Source organism: Amphiprion ocellaris, chromosome 1 (genome assembly GCF_022539595.1).
Source record: "Amphiprion ocellaris isolate individual 3 ecotype Okinawa chromosome 1, ASM2253959v1, whole genome shotgun sequence".
NCBI lineage: Eukaryota > Metazoa > Chordata > Actinopteri > Pomacentridae > Amphiprion > Amphiprion ocellaris.
Window position 1 is genome coordinate 3,420,127 of NC_072766.1, and position 23,259 is coordinate 3,443,385.

At 40.4% G+C, this 23,259-nt stretch overlaps 2 protein-coding genes across 3 annotated transcripts; both read right to left on the minus strand.

Annotated features, from left to right (window-relative positions):
* Positions 1-976: 976 nt before the first annotated feature.
* On the minus strand, positions 977-14,848 carry slc12a1 (solute carrier family 12 member 1). The gene is made up of 26 exons (XM_023265993.3): positions 14,421-14,848; positions 13,562-13,702; positions 13,201-13,276; positions 12,142-12,237; positions 11,606-11,745; positions 11,374-11,484; positions 11,160-11,271; positions 10,943-11,067; positions 10,648-10,732; positions 10,318-10,478; positions 10,121-10,228; positions 9,919-10,042; positions 8,317-8,418; positions 7,792-7,947; positions 7,616-7,715; positions 7,370-7,481; positions 6,919-7,059; positions 6,180-6,286; positions 5,985-6,067; positions 5,404-5,529; positions 4,614-4,742; positions 3,949-4,060; positions 3,670-3,756; positions 3,386-3,521; positions 2,259-2,326; positions 977-2,163 (listed from the first exon to the last, which is right to left on the minus strand). Exons 1-26 carry the CDS (start codon positions 14,664-14,666, stop codon positions 2,028-2,030), a joined length of 3,120 nt encoding a protein of 1,039 aa, XP_023121761.1. The 5' UTR covers positions 14,667-14,848; the 3' UTR covers positions 977-2,027.
* A 178-nt stretch (positions 14,849-15,026) lies between these two features.
* ctxn2 (cortexin 2) lies at positions 15,027-21,977 on the minus strand. Of its 2 annotated transcripts, none has more exons than XM_035946293.2 (2): positions 20,825-21,977; positions 15,027-20,271 (listed from the first exon to the last, which is right to left on the minus strand). In XM_035946293.2, the coding sequence occupies exon 2, from the start codon at positions 20,200-20,202 to the stop codon at positions 19,957-19,959; it is 246 nt and encodes an 81-aa protein (XP_035802186.1). In that variant the 5' UTR covers positions 20,203-20,271; positions 20,825-21,977; the 3' UTR covers positions 15,027-19,956. The 2 variants fall into 2 exon arrangements, with proteins under 2 accessions (XP_035802186.1, XP_023121758.1); XM_023265990.3 differs by having other exon boundaries at positions 21,260-21,975.
* Positions 21,978-23,259: the final 1,282 nt, after the last annotated feature.

Below are 23,259 nucleotides of genomic sequence, written 5' to 3' on the forward strand. Positions count from 1 at the left end.
GAAATATAGGAGGTGAAACGACATTTAATTCATACATCAACCCAGTGTATTTTCTAGGCACGTTTTTTTTATTGTTATAATTTAACTTGGCATACAGGATAGTTCCATCGAAAGCAAGAACACAAAGTACGCTGTTTAGATTAGATATAACTTTATTGGTATTGTACAACATGCTTAGACAACAAAGGCCAATTTAGCATCAAACCAGAAGTGCAAAAGAAGCAGTAAAGTGCATTAGGCTGAGCTCCTACTTGAAGTAATTATTAATAGCCATTATCTCATCGTAGAACTTAATCAATAACCAAAATCCCCTTTCAAAAAAGTTAAAGAGATGCTTATTGTGTAATTATATAACCTAAGCATAATATGTAAAGGCACTTAAGAGTTTGAAGACAAAGTCATCCCTCAAATGGATTTCATCATAGAATGAGATTATTCAATTAGAGTCCAAATTTTAATTCTCCCTGTTCAGTGCTGCCCTCCATTGGGAATACATCAGCATTGGCATTCATTGTTCATATTCAAGATGTGCACAATACTCTTAAAATCTTTTAGAAATGTATTTGAAAAGCATAAATACCCACGTGTTTCCGATGAAGTGTCCTCATGACTAATTGCCATTCTCTTATTCCTTAGACACTATAGGTTTAACACAGAGAAATCTTTAAGTATTTAAGTATCTTTAAGTAGTTGTAGTAGCTGACATGAAGACGTATCTCACTTTCTACTGTCTAGTTTCAAAGTTAACACACTTTATGCTTGTTTTGCAAATAAAATCCAAGTGTGTCACGCTATAACTACCACATCACATTACCTGGAAAAGATTATTTAAAAACAACAGGAAATGATAGTTTAAAAAAAAAAATCAATATGTGTACTTCAACAAATGCACAGGTTCCCTTTTTGCTGTCCCTTTTCATTGCACAAATATTGATGTCATGTAACCACCTAATAAATGACAGCGAGAACAGCTCCATAATTTGATTCATTCTTTATTTCAGTTGATCACAGATATACATTTAAATAGGAAGACAGACAGTATGATAAAATATACAGAAATAATTTGGTTTACAATATTTTGGGTCATTCAATTTTCCTTAAAGAAAATAGTAACGTATACAATATTGAAACAACAAAATATGAAACAGGTAAACAACTGTATATGGCAGTTATTTTGTACTCAGAAAATATGTTTAAAAAACTAATCAGACCATTTGTTAAATTATCACTGCAGTTTAAAAAGACATATTCAGCTCTTAGTCATTCATTAGAGGTGTGTTGCTTAAAAATATCCACTACTGAATTCTGACATCTACTATATACATTTATTTTACAATCACAGCCACTCAGTGTAACTGTTGCTGCCTTTGTTCAGAGAATTTAACTTACCATGTTATGGCTTTGTTATGAGCTTATGTCTTAGTTCTTAACATCTGGCAGTGTTTTCTGTACCTGTCCTCTGGTCTAAAGGCTTAAACCAAACCTAAAATCCCATTCAGGCTCATTCACAAATCTGTGTCAGAAATGTATTTTCTTCACTTAGATAATCTTGTCCTTGTCTGCCAGCATTGCCAGAGAAGTTTGGTCGCAGCAAAACAGTCAGCTATTTACTTTGGTATCCATACAGTGTTGTATCATAACAAGAAGATTTACTTTCTGGCAAGCTTTTTGCAACTTCACACAGTGCAAGTAACTGTTGGACACAACTTGTCATGAAATAGCTCACACCAGACTAACCAATATAACCAGGTCAATAGTAAAATATTAAAGCTGGGACTCACAAGTTCCTGTCTGAATACTTCACAGTTTAGTTTTTTTGTCTGTTGTTTGTTACTTTTCTGTCAGTGTATGTGCAATTGAGAATTGGAGTATTAGTTTTCTCAGTAAGAGTTAGCTGAAAATGCTGGTTTGTGTTACACTATAGTGCTGGTCTGGATGACTGAATATAATTCACATGCTTGGCCACATTATGAACATGGTTCATCGTTATGGTACTATCATTGTTCCCTCTCTAGCTTGCGAGGTGCTCAGGAGTAGAACGTAAGCACACTCTTGTGGTTGCCTCTAATGAGCACTGTGGGTGGAAGGTCCTTTGTCAGAGTGTCCAGCCAGGCCATGTAGAGGAAGTCAGAAATAGATTCCTTACGAGCAATGGGCATGCTCCTGCAGGGGATTAACAAGACAGACATGTTAGATACAGTTTCTTCCAACTCTAGATTCGGTTCAATGTTCTCCAGACGACAGCTGGTTATACTTACACAACGATCAGACTGGCTGATTTGGAGTGTTCTTGAAGGAGCTCATTCAGTCGTATCTGGAGGTTGGTCTGTAAAACAGCAAAATTGTAAAACCATAAATTTAAAATAATTTCTAGACCATGACAAGTTGCTTTGATCATAAAGTAAAATATTATATTGTTCATTGTTCTTTTGTCATTTTGTATCTCATTTTTGTAATATTTTGTCTTGTTTTTGTTGTTTTTTTTGTCTGACTTTTGTTGCTTGTCCCATGTTTTTGTAATTTTGTTTCTATTTTTTGTCATTTTGTGTTCCCTTTTTGTCTCGCTTGCATCGTTTGTTCATTTTTGGCCATTTAGTTTCTCGCTTTTGTCATTTTGTGTCTCATTTTTGTAATATTTTGTGTTGTTTTTGTTGTTCTTTGTCTGACTTGTCATTTTGATCATAAAATAAAATACTACGTTGTTCAGTTCCAGATAACTAAATGTTTTTGGCCTTTGTAGGCCCTCTGTGAAAGTGTAAAACCCTGCAAAGTGTAAGTTGAAATGTGTAAATGATACACTGAGCCACAATATTGTCGAAATTGAACTTAATTTTCTTCAGAAGTGTCAAGGTATTCATATTGTTTTGTACAAAAAAACAATTCTTTAATTGTGAACATTTTCAGAATGTACTTTTGTGCACTAAAACAAAGGGAAAAAATTGGAGTTGTAGTTACTCATAGGTTATTATGCTGTGATTTTACTCATCCAGCCCACTTGAGATCAAATTGGGCTGAATGTGGAACCTGAACTAAAATGATTTTGACACCCTTGCTACAGATGATTTATACAATATTGTGACAATCCGTTGAAGTAATGTTCTGCTGCTGACTAAGCGGCTGTTTGAACTGAAGTAAATATGTCACATTGACCTCGCTTGCTGCTAATGCCGCTCTCTATTTTATGTTTTGTGTGATGTTTTATTGTTTTTATTGTGTTTTTTATAGTTTTTATGTGGGTTTTTTTTTACGTTTTAAAATGTTTATATTTTTTACTCTTTTTATTGTTGGTTTATTCTTAAAGCTTGTGAAACTGCTGCATAACACATCGCCCTTCAAGGGACAAATACTGAAGTTGAAGCTGATAACTTGTTGTCACTGGTTTTACCTTCTCCTCAAAGCTGCTCAGCTCTTCATCAGTGATCTTGTAAGGGTACTCTTTCTTCATGGCTCCAGCCTGAGCAGCACCTTTGGACCCATCATGCAGACGGAAAGGCTCAATCATGCCCTGGAACTTCTGCAAGCTGGAGGAATGCAGATAAGAACACGAGCTGACTGTGGAAAATCGTCACGTTTTAACATATAATATGCCGATATTGTGAGTTGATGATGTTTTACTATTACTGTTGCACCGTCTGCATCACTATTACTGCTGTAAGGAAATGGACTTACCTGTTGTCACTGGGTTGGACGTGGATGTCATCAATCACAATAATCTCACTGCATTTAATTCTGAACTTGTGCAGCAGAGACCTCATCCTGCAGGTCAAATTAACACACAGTGATACATTTAATATAAACATAGGTTGTGTATTTTAGATTAATGTTAAATAGCATTTTCTGTAATGTGACTGTGAATTTTCATTTCTGGATCTTTCCAGCTAACGCACCAAATCTGACTCCCACACATTAAACTGTAATTGGTTTTGAAATGTGAATTTGTTTGCTCACTCTTTTTTGTCCTGCTCAGTGCGTCCAGGCTGCCCTGCAACGAAGATCCTTAATTTAGAGTCTTTCCACTTCTTCCTGTTGGTGAGGATGTATGGGAGCAGCAAGGTAAGACCTGAAAGATGAGAAGCATGATTATTTTTATTTTGTGATATCAATCCACTTGATTTAATTATCCAATGTATGTAGCTTTTTTTTTGCATTTCAAATCCGAGACAGTTGTGTTTTTTTAACCCTCCTGTTGTCCTCATTTACGGGCACCAAAAAAATGTTCAAAGATTTACCAAAAATGTTGAAAATGTGGACATTAGAAGTTTCACTGTGAAAATATAGAATTTTTTTCCACATTTTCAAACTTTAAAACAGGTCAATTTTGACAAGCAGTACAACACAAGGGTTAATATGTGAGTTCACTCGCCTTTCACCAGGAAAAAAACAATTCCATGAATTTGGTGAACAAATACAGCTTTTCTGCTATTACCCTATTATTATCTAGCTACCCTTCAAAACACTTGATTTTGAAAGTCATTAGAATTAACAATAAGTCCCAAGAATCTTATGGAACTATTCAGCGATTACACATTTTATTTTACAATATTTTTCGGTATCTGTTTCAATATGTAGTCAAGTTACATAAGAGAAGGCTGCCTAAGGAAGCTGACACCAACCTCCATCGTCAAACAGCCACCACACATCAATGGTGCCTTTAGGCTGTTTCTTCTTGAACTGAGCGCTGGCCTCCAACAACTTCTCATTCATCTTGACAACCTGCTGGGGTGGAGGGCTACACACTGACACTATAAGAGAGAGAGAGAAGGAAAAAGATGTGAGAAATGAGAGCACAACAGTAGAAAGGAATGTAATTCATTGACGGGGTGAGCAGAGTTAGATGGGAAAACTCGTGTGAACCAACATTAGGAGCTGACTCCACATCAGCAGGAACAGCCATCGCTCAGGTCTAATGTTCCAATGAGTGGGACACAGATTGTATACTAACGACCGGCGCTGCCTTGCCAAGATGCAGCTCAGTGCCGAGTGTGTGTTTGTGTGTGTGACACACAGACAGATAGAGTGAGAGGCTGCAGGCACCCTGTGCTGTCTGGGTTAAAGGAATGCTCTGAAGAGATGCTCTTCAAACCGGAACGAAAGGGACCATATTATTGGATTACACCCTCAGAGACCTCTTTAGTGGGAGTGGTTGATTCAATTATATCTCAATGTGATTGTAGAGAAAATTCCCCCCAAAAAAAGATGTGAGTCATTGCTTTCATTTGTTAAATGTATGTTATTTTATCCTGCGACTCGGTGGAAATGTGAGTGCACGTGGAGGAGAGGGAGACAGAGGCCTACTTTTTCAATATATATAAAGTCACACTCATCTATTAATGCAACCTTGGCTTTGGATAGCTTAGTTTTTATGTAATTTCAGAGATAGACAAATCATTTCTAGATGGATACCTCTGGTTGCAAGCACTTGCTGAGAGGATTTCCTGTTCTTCCTAAACAGTCCTTTTCCTTTCCCTCCGTTTGCCATTATCTCTTTCTCCAGGTCCTGTTGCTCCTTCGCTGCCTTTAGCATCTCATCTGAAAGACAAAATCAGATTTCCATTCTGTCAATGTCTCATTCATTAATCAGAATCCTCCAGCAATAAACTGGTAGTTATTTTAGCGCCTTATCTGTCAAGTACCCGATACTCTGTAATCTACAGAACAAAGTACTCTGACTTATCAATGTCATGTTATTATAATCAGTTACTGCGGGTTGTTGTTACTCTTATTATTCTCTTGGTGGTTTAAAGCTGTCAAACTGATTGCAGATCAGTTCAATTAAAATAAACACACGTGTCTTGATATTTTAACATTCCCAAGACACATTTTTTAAAAATTATTTTACTATAACCATAAATCTTTCTTTTATATTAGGCTGTATTAATGTCTGCTGCTTAATTTATTTCATGATGCAACATGCTTTTTTTGCTTATAAGCATAATTGTTCCTGCAGATTAAACCAAACAACCTGAAGAAACTTTCATACCGACCTTCTGCTTCGACAATGTGTGTCACATCCAGCCCCTCATTTATCCTCAGCACCACTGTTCCATACTCAAAGTCAAACGCATCGCTGTCAAACAGAGAATTAGGATGGTTTGTTCAGCACACAGATCTTCTATCCATGTTTGATTACTGACTGTGTTGTTATTACATGTGTCTAAGTGCATTTATTTGTGACTTACTGCAGTATTCCCACATAACTCTGCACTCCTTCTGCTCCGGCAGTCCTCCAGTTTGTCTTGAACCCTATCATTAACGTGTTGGGCTTCATACGGCCAAGACCAGAAGCCTGTAACGAAATGCACAACACTTACAGCATGAAGACATAACCCCAAATCAGACTGAGCTGTTCAGCGAAGCAGCACAGGCCCAATGTTACCCTGGGGTAGTAAAACCTGCTGTCTTCAATAACTGGAGGAGAAGGGAAAAAACAGCACTCTCCAGAAAGTTTCAAAATGTCCCAGACAAGAAGGCTGTGAAGCCGTTTTACTGCCAGAAGTTATGACCAGATCACTCAGCAGATCTCATTTTGTGAGCAGGGACTCATCCAATGCAGTGTTAATCAATTATAGCTTTTAATCTGCCTCCTTGTTTGAAGTAAGCAATTCTGACAATGAACACAGGCCTTATCTCTGGAGTGCGATAGTCAGAGCCATAATACTGTTTTCCTGCTCCTCATTAACTCTCTCCTCCTCTACCTCCCGTCCTGGCCAGATCCTTAACACAGGTCTAGGCCAGAGTCATAACAAAGCAATAGAAACTCAGTGCTGCAAGGAAGAAATGGGTCAATAAAATCTGTTTCGACAAATCTGCCGATCAAAACTTGCAGGTTACACATTAATTGAATGGGTTACTCAGGTTTTTTTTGCCTCTTTGTCGGTCAGAATAATGAGCTGTAATTCACAATATATATATACTGACCTGCAGCAGACTCTCAGTTCCATCCCTGAAGTTGTCGCAGGCGACAGCAGCGTAAAATGCCTTGCGTTTGGTCTTCCTAAGATACATCTGGTTCCTCTCCATTCCAGCATTCAAATCTTGAAGAGCCTCTGATCGCGGGCCCTAAAGAAATCACAACATATGTAAGCATTTGTTTGAAGAGGAAAGAGCTCCCTCATGCTCCTTTTTTATATTCAGAAGACACACCTGACCCTAAACTTTAGTCTCAGACAGTTGGCATTTTCCCTCATCCCTGCTTGATATTCTGTTAAATATCCACAGCATGTGAAGTGTGCACTCTGCAAAATTAAATGTGCTTGAAGAGCAGATCTTGATTTGAATACAAGATTGATATTTAAATATTTTAAAAAAAACAAAGGGAAAATGTGCTTAGTTTTGCATTAGTAGATAATAAGGTTGCTGTAGAACCTACCACAAACACTTCACAGGTGAGACAGAGTCCGTAGGTCTTAGTGAAGGAGTGAGCCAGATCCAGGAGAGCTGGCCTGGCTCGTGGTGAACCCGTCAGTGTTAAGATCTGAGGCCTGGAGAAGAAACAAGAATGTGTTACAAATATAACTCTGTATTTTAGGCTTTCCCTTTGATTTCAATGCTTCATGTGTTTCATATGTTCTATCAATATATTTTTTGCCCACAGTGATGCAAGGCAGACATTTACCTGAAGTTCTTGACGTGATCGTCTACACCAGACAGAGACAGTGCATTGCCGACTGCACTCACAAACGTCACCGCCTGAGTGGACGAACCCCAGTTCACAGCTGGAGATAAAACAACAGGTTAGTTCTACCCAGCAGGCTTCACGAAAACCACTTTCCAGCAAGCAAACAAGCTCACCTGGCTTCTTCACCGTGACATAAATGTAGAGGAGGAGTTCAATGCCGTATGTGAGCAGAGCGTACAACCAGTTGATGACAAACATAACAACACAGCAGAGCACTGCTCCCAACAGGGATAGCCACATGTTGTAGTATTTGTATGCTGGTCTCCAACCTGGGAAAAGTGAGACAGAAAAACAGCCACAGTACAATAATGCAGTAAATGCAGACTTCTGGAAAAATGACAGGAAACAGACTGCAGAAAGCAAAATCCACTGACGACAACATGCACTGTTCAGTCTTCAAATCTAATAATCTAATCCAGCTCAGTTTGTCCTGAAAGAAATAAATTGCTTTGTGTGATAGAGATTTGTTTTGCTTTATTTACAGTCATATAATTCTTCGATTTGAATATATTTATTTAACCTTTATTTAACCACAAAGTCCCTTAAGATTATTGTAAAATTGCAAATAATACAAAATCAAGCTGATATCAGTGGATGGAAACAAGTTTTTCTTTCTAAGCCGCTTGGTAGAGACATACCTGGAGACTTGGCCCAAGATGCATGGAAGCAAGAGAAATTGATGAGAGCATAAGATGCCAGGAAGAAGTTTGAGATAATAGGAGCGATGACGTTGAGATTAGCTGCAAAGACCAAAAAAAAGTCTATGTCAAATTGCGTTGTTTCCCAATGCAGTCTGTTGTTTTTGAGAGTTTATGAACAAGCTTTGGTCATTTGTGTGGATGCAAAAATGTGAGATGATCTGACGAGGGTAACTCACAAGATGGATTTTTACTTAGGACACTAGTGGATCAGTGAGGTTTTGTCTGGTGATTTTAGGTTTTATGTTAATGATTTCAGCGAAATGTTCATGATAATGTGCTTTTTGGTATAGTTTACAGTTAGGGCTGCTGCAGTCCTAAGCACCTCTCTTTTGCTCTGCTCTCTTTCAGTCTCATGCATGCTTGTGCTACTGTTGTATTTCATTAACTTTGTGTCTTCTTTCCTCAATAGTTTGTGCTTTTTCTTTTCTGTCTTCTCTCTCATTTTACACTTCTGCCGGTATCTCTGGCTCTGAAGCTCCCTGTTTCTGATCTGCAGTACAGACTCCAGCAACCTGCCCAGTGTTTATTCCATACAAACCGTTTTGCACAGTTTTCTTTCTGTACTCTGCCTATGGTACAGCTTAAACTCAGACTTTATGCACGCCTACTCACCTGCAATATGAGCAAGTATCATCATTGGTGCAGTTGTCTGCCTCCTTGCTCTGCTTATCCTTACAACACTAACCTTAGGAGCACACTGTGTACCGACTAAGCTGTTCTATAATTAATACTTTGAATGCTGGCTCTCTTCGTTTTATCCACTCTCAGTCTTCCATGCATCATCTATATGTATCATGTAATCTTGTTTGTTTCATGTGTATCTGCTGCATGTAAGCTAATAAGCTTTATCCTTATGTGTGAATGAATTTATACGCTTCCTTCTTATTCTGTCTTCTGTTCACCAGCCCCCGTCTTTTTTCTATCTCTCTCTACACAGCAGATGAGTCCTTCCTTATGAGCTGGGCTCTGCTCAAGACTTCTTCCTACTAAAAGGGAGGTTTTTCTTTGCCACTGTCACCTTACTGCTTTCTCTGGGGGATTCAGGCTCCGTGTTCTGTAAAGTGTCTTGAGACAATTTTTATTGGAATTGGCGCTATTTCAATAGAACTGAATTGAATTGATGTTCAGTACAGACTGTTCCTGTACAGAGAAAGATGGTCTGCTGATGTCTGGCACAACCCTAAATTAAGAACATATTGTCTGATGAAAAACACCTACAGTGTGCGAAGTTGGATTTATGTAGCAGTCACTAGTGCAGTACAGTTACATCAGGGAATAAAACAAACTTGATTATTGATATGATTATAAGGAACCTGAGCGGTGTTTTAGGAAGGGAATTTGTGTGGAACCTTATGTGGGTTATCATGTGCATGTGACCGACAAAATGTGCTTTGTTTTGCAATGTATGCGTATGTATGAAATAATAACTAACAGTAAACCACGCATTAGCATATTTGCTCATTTGAGTCTTAAAATAAATTTAGGATAAAGTATGACATGTTTGTTGTTGAAAGGATTTTAAGATGCTGACGAACTGACCGATGAGAATGATGGCCACAGAAATAAAGAACGTGAGGATGTAACCAGGGATTGGCTCGTTGTTCTTGCCATATCCTTTGGCAAAGAAGCGCAGGGCCGTGTAGATATTGTCTTTACACAGTGCCTGAGAGACAAAGCTTAAGTTAGAAAGGATTTCCAGAAGTTAAAATTGCATTTAGAGATACAGTGGTGAGTTACCAACCTGGAAGACTTTAGGTGCGCTGACAAGGGAAGCCAGAGCTGATGAAAGTGTGGCTGAGAACGTTCCAGCAATGATGAGGGGACCGAACCCTGACACCAAGGTTATCATCTGAATCAGAGGTGATAATACAAGACCATTAGAATTGAAAAAAAAGCCTTCTTCTTCTCATATGGAGATTACTTTGAAAGGCTGTGTACCTGGAAGTTGTTCATCAAGCCAAAGTCACATGTTTCTGTTTCGCAGGAAGAGAAATCAAATCCAAGTTCACAAGCAGCTGCTGTTGAGCCATTGCAGGGTTTTCCAGGGTTGAGGATGGCGTCAGTTATGTTTCCTGTGGCATCACGGACAATGGTAGCAGCTGACCGATGAAAGAAAAGAGTGAATGCATTGCTTAGGATCATCAAAAAAATGTGATATCAAGGCAATATCATATCTCTTGGAATGTACGGACTAAATCAGGCAAACTGCTGTCTGCCAAAAATAGGGTTTTCCATTCCTGGTTGTATTTCATGAATTATTGTACTTACAGACACATAGGGCCACAGCCAGGTAGGTGATACCAGTGATTACGATGGCCAAGAGGGTACCTTTAGGTATGGCCTTTTGGGGATCCTGTAAAATAACCCAAATCTGTGTTAGACAATTTCACAACAGAAACGAAGAAAAACAGTTCACTGATAAAGAAAAAAGAAATCAAAACCTTAAATTACTAATCAAAGTAAAATTTAACAAATACGATCCTGAGGATTCACACACACACAGTATACAATGTAAAGCTAGTGATTCCTGTGCATGACCCCCGTATGGGAAAAACAAAGTTACCTTCAAATCTCCAGAGATGTTTGCTCCAGCCAGAATTCCCGTAGCAGCAGGGAAAAAGACGGCAAACACTGAGAAAAATGTTTCACCCCTAAAATCTGGCGCAAAATTATCTAAGAAGATTTTCGCTGTGGAAGAGAGAGACAGGGAGGAATGCTTTGTGAGTAAAATCATTGTTTTTGTAATGAAGATGTGCATTAGTTTGGAGAGGGTGACTTACAGTTATAATTGAAAATGCCTTGGGATTTCTTAGTTTCGGTTGCAGGGATGAATGTTCCCACGAATACGTTCACTATGGCCACCAGCAAGATAATCAGCAGAAGAATCTGTGCCTGAAGGGGCAGATAAACAAAACTGATTAAAGTTATGGTAGGATGCTTTACCACAGCAAGAACAGTTAATATGGAACAACCAGCCTAATGCTCATCTCCCACCTTTGCCTCCCATTCCATTCCAGCGACTGATATGCCTAAGAGTACCACAACTGTGATAATTCCAATGATTCTGATGTCATTTATTGGATCCACAATGAGCATATCATTGTCCTGGGTGTGACAAAAAAGAGGAGGAAGAGAAGGCGTACAGGTGAGTGTATATTCACATATTTTTGAATGAGACATATTTCAGTTTGTTAAACAGCAATCTGAGTATTATAACATCACACACCTTGAGCAAGTCCACCACTGTCTCTGCAAATCCCACCACATACATGGCTACAGCCAACGCATTGGCACAGGCGAAAATCAGACCGATCGACCCACCAAACTCTGGTCCCAAACTGCGAGATATCAAGTAGTAGGCCCCTCCTGAAATGGCGACATGAAGTAGACACATATATGCAGTAGTGGATGATTAATCGCCACATCACCGGTTGATTGATTTAACGTCAGGGCTGTTTGAGCAGACCATAAAAATGAGAAAGGGCTTCAAGAGGTGACATTCAGGTGCAGCTTTGAGCCTCTTTATCTGCACACATTGTCCTCCTGGTCGTTTCATTCTAAAAGATTTTGTGTCAGAATGAGCGTGCGGTATCTCAGGTAATATAAACTTATAAATAATGTTTTAACCGTCACTGCTGGCTGCTGTGGGCATTATGAGTTATGAATGAAATGCCTGCGTGAAAGGTTAGTCAATAGCTGAATTCAATTATCTTGCCTCTCTACTTTTCTGACTATGAAGTTGTCTTATGTGCATTGACTCACCTGCTCTGACCACACCGTTGGTGCAGATGGCAGACATGGAAAGACTGGTGATGGTGGTGACCACACAGCTGAGAACAATGACCACAGTTCCAAGGCCTGAAAGGCAAAAATGTAACAGGTTAAAATAAATATCCCAACTACAACTATTGGGGCATTTTATTGAACCGGTCAGCTATAAAACACGTACATTTCCTCCCTACGGTTTCCTTTAAACATTGTGAGAGTTAAAGCTCAGTAGGAGCCAGAGGGGCTGAAAGTTACAGTCATCTGCTGTACCTGCTCTGTCTGCTGCTGGCGGCTTTCTCTGCCTCTCAAAACCATTTAGTTACGCTGCCTGAACAAAAGCTGCCTCTGATCAATAGGTTCTTAAGCAATGAACACACTCATGAAGCCATTCACACTGTTTCTCTCCCTTCCTCACACACACACACACACACACACACACACACACACACACACACACACACACACACACACACACACACACACACACACACACACACACACACACACACACACACACACACACCATTCAGCTCATATAAGTTTGGCTCACAGAAAAGGCCTTCAGCAAGTACAGATCACTACAGGAGCTCAGAAAGGCTAGTTAAATTGCATCTGCCCCAATTCAGTCATTCCCAGCGAATGAGTGGAGGACTACGTAAGCCTTTAATTGTCTGTAGTCCTTATAGTCACTGCTAACAGCACCCTAATTTGTTCGGAGAACTGGTGGGATCTGTCTCTGGTGATGAAGACAACTTCATTAACTTGAAAATAAACCTGTTTCGACTGAGGGGAATCATGCTTGGGTTCACTGATGGAGAATAGCCAGACTCACTTCAGTCCAGTTTATTTGCATCGCATACATCTAGTGAGCCTTACTTTAGCAACAATTCTTAACCTAACCTGGGCTGTGTAAGAAGAAAACTCCATCATGTAAGTAAAAAGAAGGTAGCCATAGGTGGAAAATTACAAAAAAAATTAAAAGACATGTATAAGAAATGCTGGACAAACTGTGCTTAGGGACTCTGCATCAGTGTGTATTCTTGTCTCACTCACCCCATCCTGCCTGACCGAAAACCCAGGACAGACGGATGAACAACATGACACCCCAGATGTTCAGCATGCATCTCACCTGTGCAAGGGAAGAACAGTTTAAGTTCAAAGTCAACACTCTGGGTCGTGATTTATTATTCTGTCAAGTGGCACAGTAATGTTAATGAGCAGACTTGAACATATCGAACAGACAGTTACGATTTCAGTGCTAGACAGCATATTGGGGGTATTTTAAAATAGCTCTCGGCCCTGCTGTGTTAATTGAGACACATGGAGCCTCTGACACACCGTCAGGTCACAGTTTTGTAGAGTGACCCGGCTTATATAAAGCAGAGAGAGCTTTCCATGACCCAACATAACTCACCAGGACACCCTTTATCCAGCCAAACTTTACTGCCCCTTTCTCGGCCTTGGGGGGAGGTCCAGACTCCAGATCATCGAAGGGGGTGCCGTCGCTGCCCTCGCCGTCGTCCTCCACAGTGTCTGGCACTGAGATTGCGCCATTCTGTTGGAAAAATGAGGGAAATATAGGAGAAAAGAAACATGTACATTTGTTTTGAACTAACTGGGATTTTAGTAGACTTGGTGTTAACATACACTTGTCAGTTGCAAGAAAAAATGTTGTGAAGTTTCTGCAACAAAGTTCTTTCTGTCCCCTCTAGATGGCTGCACATATTCACACCATATTTTGTGATATGTCTTAAACAGGAATCCCGCATAATTTCTTTCATTTTCTTTTTCAAGATCTGTCACTTTTTTTGAGTTCAGAAATGCAACTGTAGTTCAACCTATAAACCCGAGTGTCCTATAATCCCATGTCTTTTGCAATGCGGCCCTATAAAAAGCAGTAAAACTCTAAAGTGTGTGAAGTGTGTTGATGGCTGTTGAGTTAATTTTTGGTGCCCTGTTTAGTTTCTTAAGTTTGTGAGGAAGCTTGAATGATTAAACGATTGTAAAATATCTCATTTCACTCACCGAAGTGTGCAGCCCAGTAGACTGCCGTTACTGAGTCACTGACTTGAATTTGGAACTCGGGAACTAAAACTAGTGTAAGTTATTTTCTATGAAAGGTGAGGCGAAGGATAAATGTACATTAAGGACAATAAAACTGAGTGCAAACCAGCCATTATAAAGAAAGAACAGGCAGACAGCAAAAGAACATAAGCGACAGATCTTTATCATTCGTATTTACCAATAAACCTCAAAGACATTTGTGCACTCACCTTCTGAAACACATCGTGGAGCTCCTGCAGCGATGGTCGCACAGCTCGGTGACCGCTCACGCTGCCTGCATTGCGGTAGAAGTCAATGTTGGGCACTCGGTCTAAAGTATCATGACCGAAAGCGCTGACCACCGAGGGCCGAACCGTCCTGTGTTCGTTTGACTCCTCGTAGAGAGGAGGTTCGTCCAGGGTTGAATCATAAGCGGGGTTAACATGCTCCCCTCCGCTAGACCTGTGCCTCTCCATCGGGAATGCTGAGGGAGACTCTCAGATTTAAACAGTCAAGGATAAAGCAGCAGTCTAGGTCTTAAGTCTTCAAACATCCAATCGTGTTTTCGAAAGAGCAGATCACTGCATCAACCGGTGAAGTTATCCTTCCTTATTGATGTATAAACTCGGCTAAGGATTAGATTGTGCAGATCGCTGAGCTTCTCTTGTGTGAGCTTGGTTTGTCTCGACTGACCTACCTTTATACCCAGCATCCCAGGGTCATACAGTGGCTGTCAGCTATTGGCTAACTCCCTGGATCAACCCTCAGAAAAGTGAATGAGGGGTGTCACATATGTCCTTGCTCCATCCTAGGGGACACAAAGGCGTTGCTTAACGATTAACCAAGTCATAAAAACCAAACGAGAGATAAAAGCTCTCATTGCCTGAGTTCTTGAGGAATTGATTACTAATATTATTGTCTGATGTACAGGGCAACAGCACATGTTGTTCTGTGGTTGCGGTTTATGGGCCTGTGAATAGTATTTCCTCAGACCTATGAGCCCTTTGGATGAATCACCAGAGAGCATCCACATGGAGATTCCCACTGGAAGAAAGTATCAAAGTAGGAAAAGTTTCAAGGTTTCAGAGCCATTATGGCACTGTGACAGAAAGAGATAAGGCTAATACTGTACAATAATTCTTTATTACACAACAGATATGTAAGCAACAGGATATAACCAATAGAAATAGTTTGATATGTGAGTAAGAGCAACCTGACAGCAACTACTGCAAGGTATTGGACCTTTAAGAGTTATAACACTGATTAAATGAATGTTGTCTCTAATGATTCTCCACAAATTGTTAAGAGGCGAAAGTCAGTGGTTGGCTCGCACAGAAGAAATGGCCATATTCATGAGGAAAATGAGAGTTAATATAAGACCATGAATTACGGGAACACGCCGGGGGCACTTCACTGGAGCCACATGACTTCTAAAGTGCCTTTAAAAGATCTCCTAACAGGTAAACTTCCTTATTACTGATACACCACAGTGATTTATGCGCACAGTGAAAGGCAGGCTAATGACTGGATATCTGACCTTGGCTGTATTGCAAGCTGAGGAAAATACTTCTGCACGTGCTTTTATGGGCAGATTGAAAGGAGGCAATCAATTGCTCAACGCTTATCAGATTCGAAACACAGTAGTCTAAAGTTGTTATGATTTTCTGTAAGAATGATACCGACTGAGTCATGGTGAAGAAATGAATTTTTCCATAAGGAATGCATCGGCTGCTGCAGTACAGCTCGCCTATTTCGCCTTACTTCTCTTTGTTCAGACAGATTGTTAACAGATCATTTTTACAATTAAACTTCAATTTTGTGGCACATGTTCATGGTCAAATTTAGAATTTATTTAATTCTTTAGCAGAGATAGTTCTTGTTTCATGCAACACTGCAGCTTTTGGCACCACTCAACTTGAGGAAAACTCCATAAACATGACAGGAAACCTATCATTTTCATGAATTTGGTTATTTAAGGTTGTTTGAGATGTCTTTGATAGAAGAACTTGACAAGACAACATAACCTGTCAATGCCTTTATCATGACAATTTAAGATTAACCAGGGGTTGAGGGTTATATGACTATAGGGTCTAATGACTAGTCCAAAATGCACAGCTGTAGTTGAGGTCATGGGAAATCTTAAAAGGCTGCAATAAACAAAAGGGTGGGTAAACCCTATAGTTCAGTCAGTATAGGCCTGCTCAGTATGTCTGTCAATCAGGAATAAAACAAAATATCTCCAGTCAAACACAACGTATCTGCATGCCTTGTCAAAGAGAAGAAAGAGGTTAACATTAAAAAACAGAAAACTAGAAAGGACTTTTGAGTTAATACACCAAAATAAGCAATCTTAATGATAAAAAAAGAGAGAGCAAGTTAAAAGCTGATTAATCCATACATTAAATATTGGTCTAAAGATCCTCATGCTCTGCTAACTGTCCCAAAGTAACCTCTCAGCGGTCAGAGTTTCTGCAGTCAGAGGCATCGTTCTGCAAATTCAGCTATTCAGGTCAAACAGATGTGTTAACATATTTTCCTGTATTTTTCAACTGAGATATTTTTTGGGGCCAGGAATCTTCTCCTGCATGTTTTTTTCTTAAATGTTTGCAGAATAAAATGTCTAACTGCAATGTAGTTTGAATTGCTCTGTTTCAATGACAAGATTTTTTTTAACTGAAAAATGAAATATTTTTAATTTTATGATCATTTTGAAGTAACATTTACTTACAAATAACCAGAAATGGATATTCAAGAAGTGAACATATTAGTTCATCATAAAAGTGCAGTTTTTAATCTATTAAAAGTAAATTATTACACATAATAGTTTTCTAATCATTAATAGCCTTTAGGAAAGATGTATACCATGGCAGGTAATGCATAAAACCCTCTAGATGTGTTCAAAGAGATTAAATCCAATTCTAAAATCAAACACATCAGGCTTCCGATTTGCCATCAAGGCTCCTATGTGAGATTGATGTGGGCTCCAGCACAAAAATAATAATAATACAATGTATCAGCTACAGTTCTTAACATTTCAATGATCTGACTGCTAAAAGCTATTTTTGGAAAACCACTGTACCAAACGTGAATTAACTATCGCAGCACTTTGGATAACTTCAGTAATAAAAATGTACCTCTTGGTCTTATCACAACAAATCAAGGACATAGTCTGTGAAGTCCGAAGACCAGAAGTAATAAAACTAATGATTGATAATCAGTAAAACTAAGGTTTATCCCGTTGGCCCTGTACTATGTAACAAGGATTCTGCAAGCACTCTGCAAGTTCCTATTTTATTGCAAATCCAGCAGCCAAAGCACAATGTGTCTGAATTATTTTGGTGTCCCTAAAGGAAGGAGTCCGATAAAAGAATGGATTTCTCACCATTCTGATAATTAGTAATATATATTTGTTATACAAAAAAATAAATAAATGAGATCAAATTTCCTCCTTTTGGATGCAACGGCAAGGTTAGTTGTCTTGAATTGAGAAGGGAAAGTGATTAGTGTATTTTGAATAAACTTTAGGCCACAACATGACTTGACTGCACAGTGAGATATGAAAATACAATGCAAAGCAGACACATTTGTTAAAATTTGACAGGCTACCCTTATTACTTGTGGGTTTATTGTAACTGGGCTTGTAGGCTGAAGAGGAAGAGAACTGAGTTTTTTTCCACTAAAAATAGATTTCAGATAAGGATGTCACACAGGTGACAGAGATAATGGCGCAATAATGATTGCATTCCTGACCAATGATGTGTGCTGAGGAAGGTGTGCATGGCGACCTCTGAGTGTGAACTGGTCACCGGAGGAACGGCTGCTAGCCTCTGCAGCCTGAGACTCGTGTTATCACCACAAGACTGTAGTGTATCACTTTGTGCTGCTGTATTCGACCCCGTCTCTCTCTCGAGACCATGCACGTACATATACTTGCGCATCGTAAAATCCTGTAAGAGAATCTACCACTACCAGTCTTCTAAAATAAATCCGGCTGCCTATTTTCCCCCAGTGTTTCTCTGATGCACTCTCTTGCTACCTCTTTGTCTGTTGCCGCAGCGATGTCGGACGACTATGGCCACAGTTTAGAGGCAGACACGACAAAAAAGCCTTGAAATTCTCAGCAAGGGGATATTCCAAGGCACTGCTATTTCCTTTAACGTGCTAATATGAAAAAAATGATCTACTGCTGCTTCACCGATTTCAAATAAGAGACCCAAAACGCAAAGATTTGACCAACAATATTTTAAAGTGAAGAAATTCTATTTATTTCACATCATTGAATCAAATGAAATCAAGGCGAAATCTCTACCACCGGCTGAGCAAGCAACAGGTCTGTCATCATGATATGACACGCACGCACACACACATACGCACATACACCCACACGCACAGGTGCGCTAATGTTTCTAGATGAAGGCACATAAACCCATTGAAGGTCACAGTAAGGCAGATTCACAGCACTAAGGAGAAACCGTAGACCGTTAAAAATTAGCAAAGGAACACTCCAGACTTTGAGCAGTCTGCCGTATTACAGAGTCTGTGTTAAGGACTGTCCTGTCTTCCTCTGTCTGGAAGGAAGAGAGCAGGTGAGAAAGGTTGAGGATGGCTGAGAATAGAGGAAAAAGATGTTCACGTGCAGTGCTGGCACACATCGCACCCCTGTTTTCCATGTGACCTTTTCCTTTGCAGACAGGTAGTGAGAGTTTCTCCTTGTCGTTAGAAAACTAGCAGCGCTGAGAGTGAGAGAGTCCTTCCTAGTCCTCAGTCCTCATTCCCCTTAAAAGGTCTTTGGCTTGATCTCATCAGCCAACCTTTAGACAGAAAGCTTGTCTGTGGGAACAATTGACAATTCATAAAGCAACATTATCATATGTCTTTGCAGACATACTGTCAAAAGTAAACAGTTGTGTTTTTTTTCTTTCACTCGGACATGTAATTGTGGCAACATACAGTATACCGTCACTCAATAACAGCAGCAGTACAAACTCTGAGAGTTGATTTTGCATCATTTAGAAACAGTAACACCATAATGTAAATCACAGTTTGTTCAGTTGCCTTTCATTTCATGACCTCTGAAAACAAGACACCACAGAAAGGACCAATCTGTACACACAGCAGCAGCAGCAGCTCCCCTTTGGATCACCAACAGATTGGATTTGATTAGTCCACAAAGCACTAGTTTGACATAATACCCTGTATCCACCCATATACATTCTTGTGCAGAACAGTTCTGCTTTGCAGAGGTGCAACCACTCTGTATCCCACTCTAAGTTCACATAAGGATTCTTGTCCCTGAGTCTTCAGACTATATCTGAACAGTCCGACTGCACCCTAAATTTCCCACCCTGTTCCACGAACGCTCCCCTCTTACCACCTCTTTGCATCTACAGACATTCAACTTGTAGGCATGGGTTAAAGGGAGCTTCAGCCAAGTTCTGTGTAAATCGATGAGCTGAAATACACACCCCCTGGCAGAAGGGCAGAGAATATGACACAGCATCTGCCTCACACTCGGTCACACACACACAACAAACATGTAGTCACAGACAGTAGAGAGACTCTGACTCTGAACTAACAATGCACACACATTGAACAACATACACAGCTTCAGTTTCTTAGTTCGGTGCGTCACAGAGAGATGTCAGGTGCAGTGGTTGTGCAAAGCTGTGGCTTATGTGTGTGGGTGTGTTTGCAAGTGTATTTGTGTACGTGTTTCTATAGACATTTCTGTTTGTGAGGACATCCATGGATGTGTGTGTCCCTGTGTTAAGTCAGGGCGTACTCAAACGTCCCTTTCTCCAGCCCCTCAATGCCATCGGCCCAGTTGGAGGAGGGCATGCTGCTGTAAGGGTCCAGCAGGATCCTGAAACACCTCACTATCAGCAGCCCCAAGAACACCAGTAGCATCCCCACAAAAGCAAATGCTGTCTTCTGCTCCAGAGTCAGAGAGTGCGCCATCATGTCGTTTCCGCTCATGGCAGCAAGGGAGTGGTTGTAATGGACGCTACTCATGGTAAACCAACATCTAGGTGCCTCATCTCTCCTCTGATAGGGTCAGGCGTTTAGAAGCCTGCATGTTACCTGGACAGAGGTTAAACGATGGCTTCAGATTAGTGCTGTCTGGTCTCTTGTGCAGAGAGAATCCATTTTTATCAATCTATTTAGGTATTATCACAATAATGCATACACTGCGTAGGCTGAGAGGAAGAAGAGTGCAGATATGGTGAAGGGAAACATAGAAATTCCACATTTTAATGTTGAAGCTGAATAAAACATGAAAGGTTACAGGTATCTATATATAGCCTCTTTTGAGTGTGGTATCAAACAGATGTCCGGAGACTTCGATCTCTCTCTCTCTCTCTCTCTCTCTCTCTCACTCTGCCCCTCTGGGAATTTTTGCAGGAAAATCGCAAACATGAACAGAGGCGTGAGAAAGAATGCTGGAAAATGGGTTCAGGTAAACGAGCCAATGCCATGGCTACATTCCTCTAAGTCAGGTTAGAATTACAGTGTGTCGCAGTGCATGGTCAGCTGTTAAACATAAGCAAAGCGGTGAGCGCTCAATGAGAACGTCACATCATCTCATGAAGATGGGATGTTACGTATGTTTGGCTTAGAAGAAAGGGATCTCTACCTGTTGCGTGTGAGCAGATGCCTGCCAGACTGTAATTCCGTCAGACGGTGAGAAAGCGACGGTAATGGACCAAACATAATCGCAAAATTGGTGGGTTTGGTCACACAAGTGGAAGTCTGTCATTCTTTTCCTCCCAAATCTTTCACATGAACACAATCAGCAGCAGGTGGCTCGGGTGAGAGGACGGGAGGGGAGGGGATGGAGGGGAGGGTTGGAGGAGAGAGGGAGGATGCATACAGACGGGGACAGGGCAAATTAACACAGAGAACTGGGAAAGACAGGCGAGGAGAAAGGAAGTGGAATGATGAGGAGGACACTGCACAAGTATGCATGGTGAAAGAGAGAGGGAGGGAGTGAGGTAGGGGTGAAAGAGAGAGACTGCATTGACAGATTCTCTAGTGAGGATGTCTAAGGAAGAAAAAGCAGGCATCTCACCATCATTATCGTGCCATCCTTACAGACCTGTTGCTGCTGTTTCTCGCGAACAACTCCCCCTTTTCGGAGCCCTCAGACGTATATCCATTAATCCATCCATTGCTGGCACACTGGGTGTGCTAGGCTAACTGCCCATCTAAGCAAAAAAAAAAAAAAAAAAAAGCTGGAGGTAGAGAGAAACAGAGAGGCAGGGGAGGAGAGACTGGATCAAGCTGTCATGTGTGTCTCTTCTGAGAGATCCAGCTCCTGTCCTCATGCTCCTTTACTTGCTGCCTCCTGCTCATTATCATTCTGTTTCTCTATCTCCCCCTCCAGAAGCACGCACGCTTGCTCCTGCTGCATGGCAACCACTTGTTAGTCTCACTCAGCTGCTCTGCTGCCTCAGTCATTCACAACATTCACCCCCTTCCCTCCTCCTCCAGCAGCACCAGGATGGATGCAACAGCATAAACAAGCAAATCTGCGTCTTCTCCGTCTCCTCTCCTCACTCTTCCCCTCTTATTTGGCTTTTCTCAAAATGACTCCACCAAAATCTGGGAGGAATATCACGGCTAAGCCAGCAGGAGAAATGCTGCCTCTCGCTGTTCCTGGCCAGTAAATGCTGCTGCAAAGGTATTTTCGGTACAGCGCAGCATTATCCTCCAAGCCGGGTCTGATGATGTGTCTTTAATTGGTGCTGTTTGCTGTGGCAAGATTGAATAACCCCTCTGCTTAAAGGCTAACGAATGCGAGGCTGCCATCACATGCTGAGGGGAAAAAAAGACTGGTGTTTAAACAGATTTTACTGTAGTGAATGAAAAGCAGGACATGAAAACAATCAGCAGGTCATCTTGATAGCCCACTGTAAGAGAATGCAGCAGTGAAGTGTCTGGCCATCTGTTTCGATGTTATGCAGTGCAAATTCATATCAGTAATGTAGTTTCTGTCACAGTGGTGCAGTGACTAGAACCTAAGGATAAGGCATGCCGTGAGGGAGATGGTCATCACTCGTGTGCGATGTGCAATATTTCATGGTGCTATTTTTTTGTTTTCAGTTGTAAACAGAACAATAATTCCCCGAGAGAATATTCACTTCCAAGTTTATGCCTCTGCAGTGTCTTCTGAATGATGCTTCTCTCAGGTCAGAAGCAATTTCTGGTCCTGCTGTGTTGTTGATTCTTGGCTATATTTGGATGGAAATGGTTGATATGGCACCGCTCATGAATACATTTTTATTTCACATTCATTTCACAGATGCTTCTTCTAAATTAGACAAAAAGATGCCACTGAAGTCATTAGACATTTTTCCTCATTGCCGTCATTGAATGACAAGGTTGAAATGGAAAAGTCTTGGGTCACATTGCAGCAGTATGTAGTCATTAGGGAGGAAGTTACACACAGTTACCAAAGTGTATGTCATTTATTTTAATCCAAGCAGTGATTTTGCTTTGAGGTATTCCTGTTAAAATCAGGGGAAGCTCAATGACATTGAAGGACTTTTTTTTTTTCATATCTGTCGATTTTTGTGTCAAAGTTCTTGGATCTGCTTTGGACTCTTTTTGGCTGAATGGAGAAGAGCAACTATTAAGAAATAAACCTGTTGCATAAAGCATAGTATAATATTATCCAGCGTTCATAGGACATACGGATATAGATTGGTTGACTTTTATCTCAGCCCGACTACAGGTCAGGCCCAAAGCTGATTGTGAAAACTATAAAACGACTACTCTATGAACTACTCCAACAGTATCCCCCTTTAATGCTGATGAACTCCACGCTGCACTCTCGTGTGATAATATAATCGTACAAGAAAGCACAAAGACAGATGCAGTGAAATTGCAAAGATTTTAAATACTTTACGAGGGCTCCCCATTAACCTAACTGCAGCAATTACTAATTCTCCTGGGGCCAACAGTTTAATTAAATTTACATGCTCCATTGAAAATGTAATTTTCATTAAGAAAGAATGGTCTCATGTTTTGAAGTAGTAATGTAGAATACTGTTAGTATAGACATACCTT

Bases quoted from the DNA above. Each gene is read 5' to 3' on its own strand.
- slc12a1 (XM_023265993.3), bottom strand. From the start codon at position 14,666: ATGGAGAGGCACAGGTCTAGCGGAGGGGAGCATGTTAACCCCGCTTAT. The intron at 11,068-11,159 runs GTAAGTCACCCT...TCTCTTCCACAG, and splicing joins AGGCATTTTCAATTATAACT to CGAAAATCTTCTTAGATAAT. The intron at 4,061-4,613 runs GTTGGTGTCAGC...CTCATCTTTCAG, and splicing joins GTGGCTGTTTGACGATGGAG to GTCTTACCTTGCTGCTCCCA.
- ctxn2 (XM_035946293.2), bottom strand. From the start codon at position 20,202: ATGAGTAGCGTCCATTACAACCACTCCCTTGCTGCCATGAGCGGAAAC.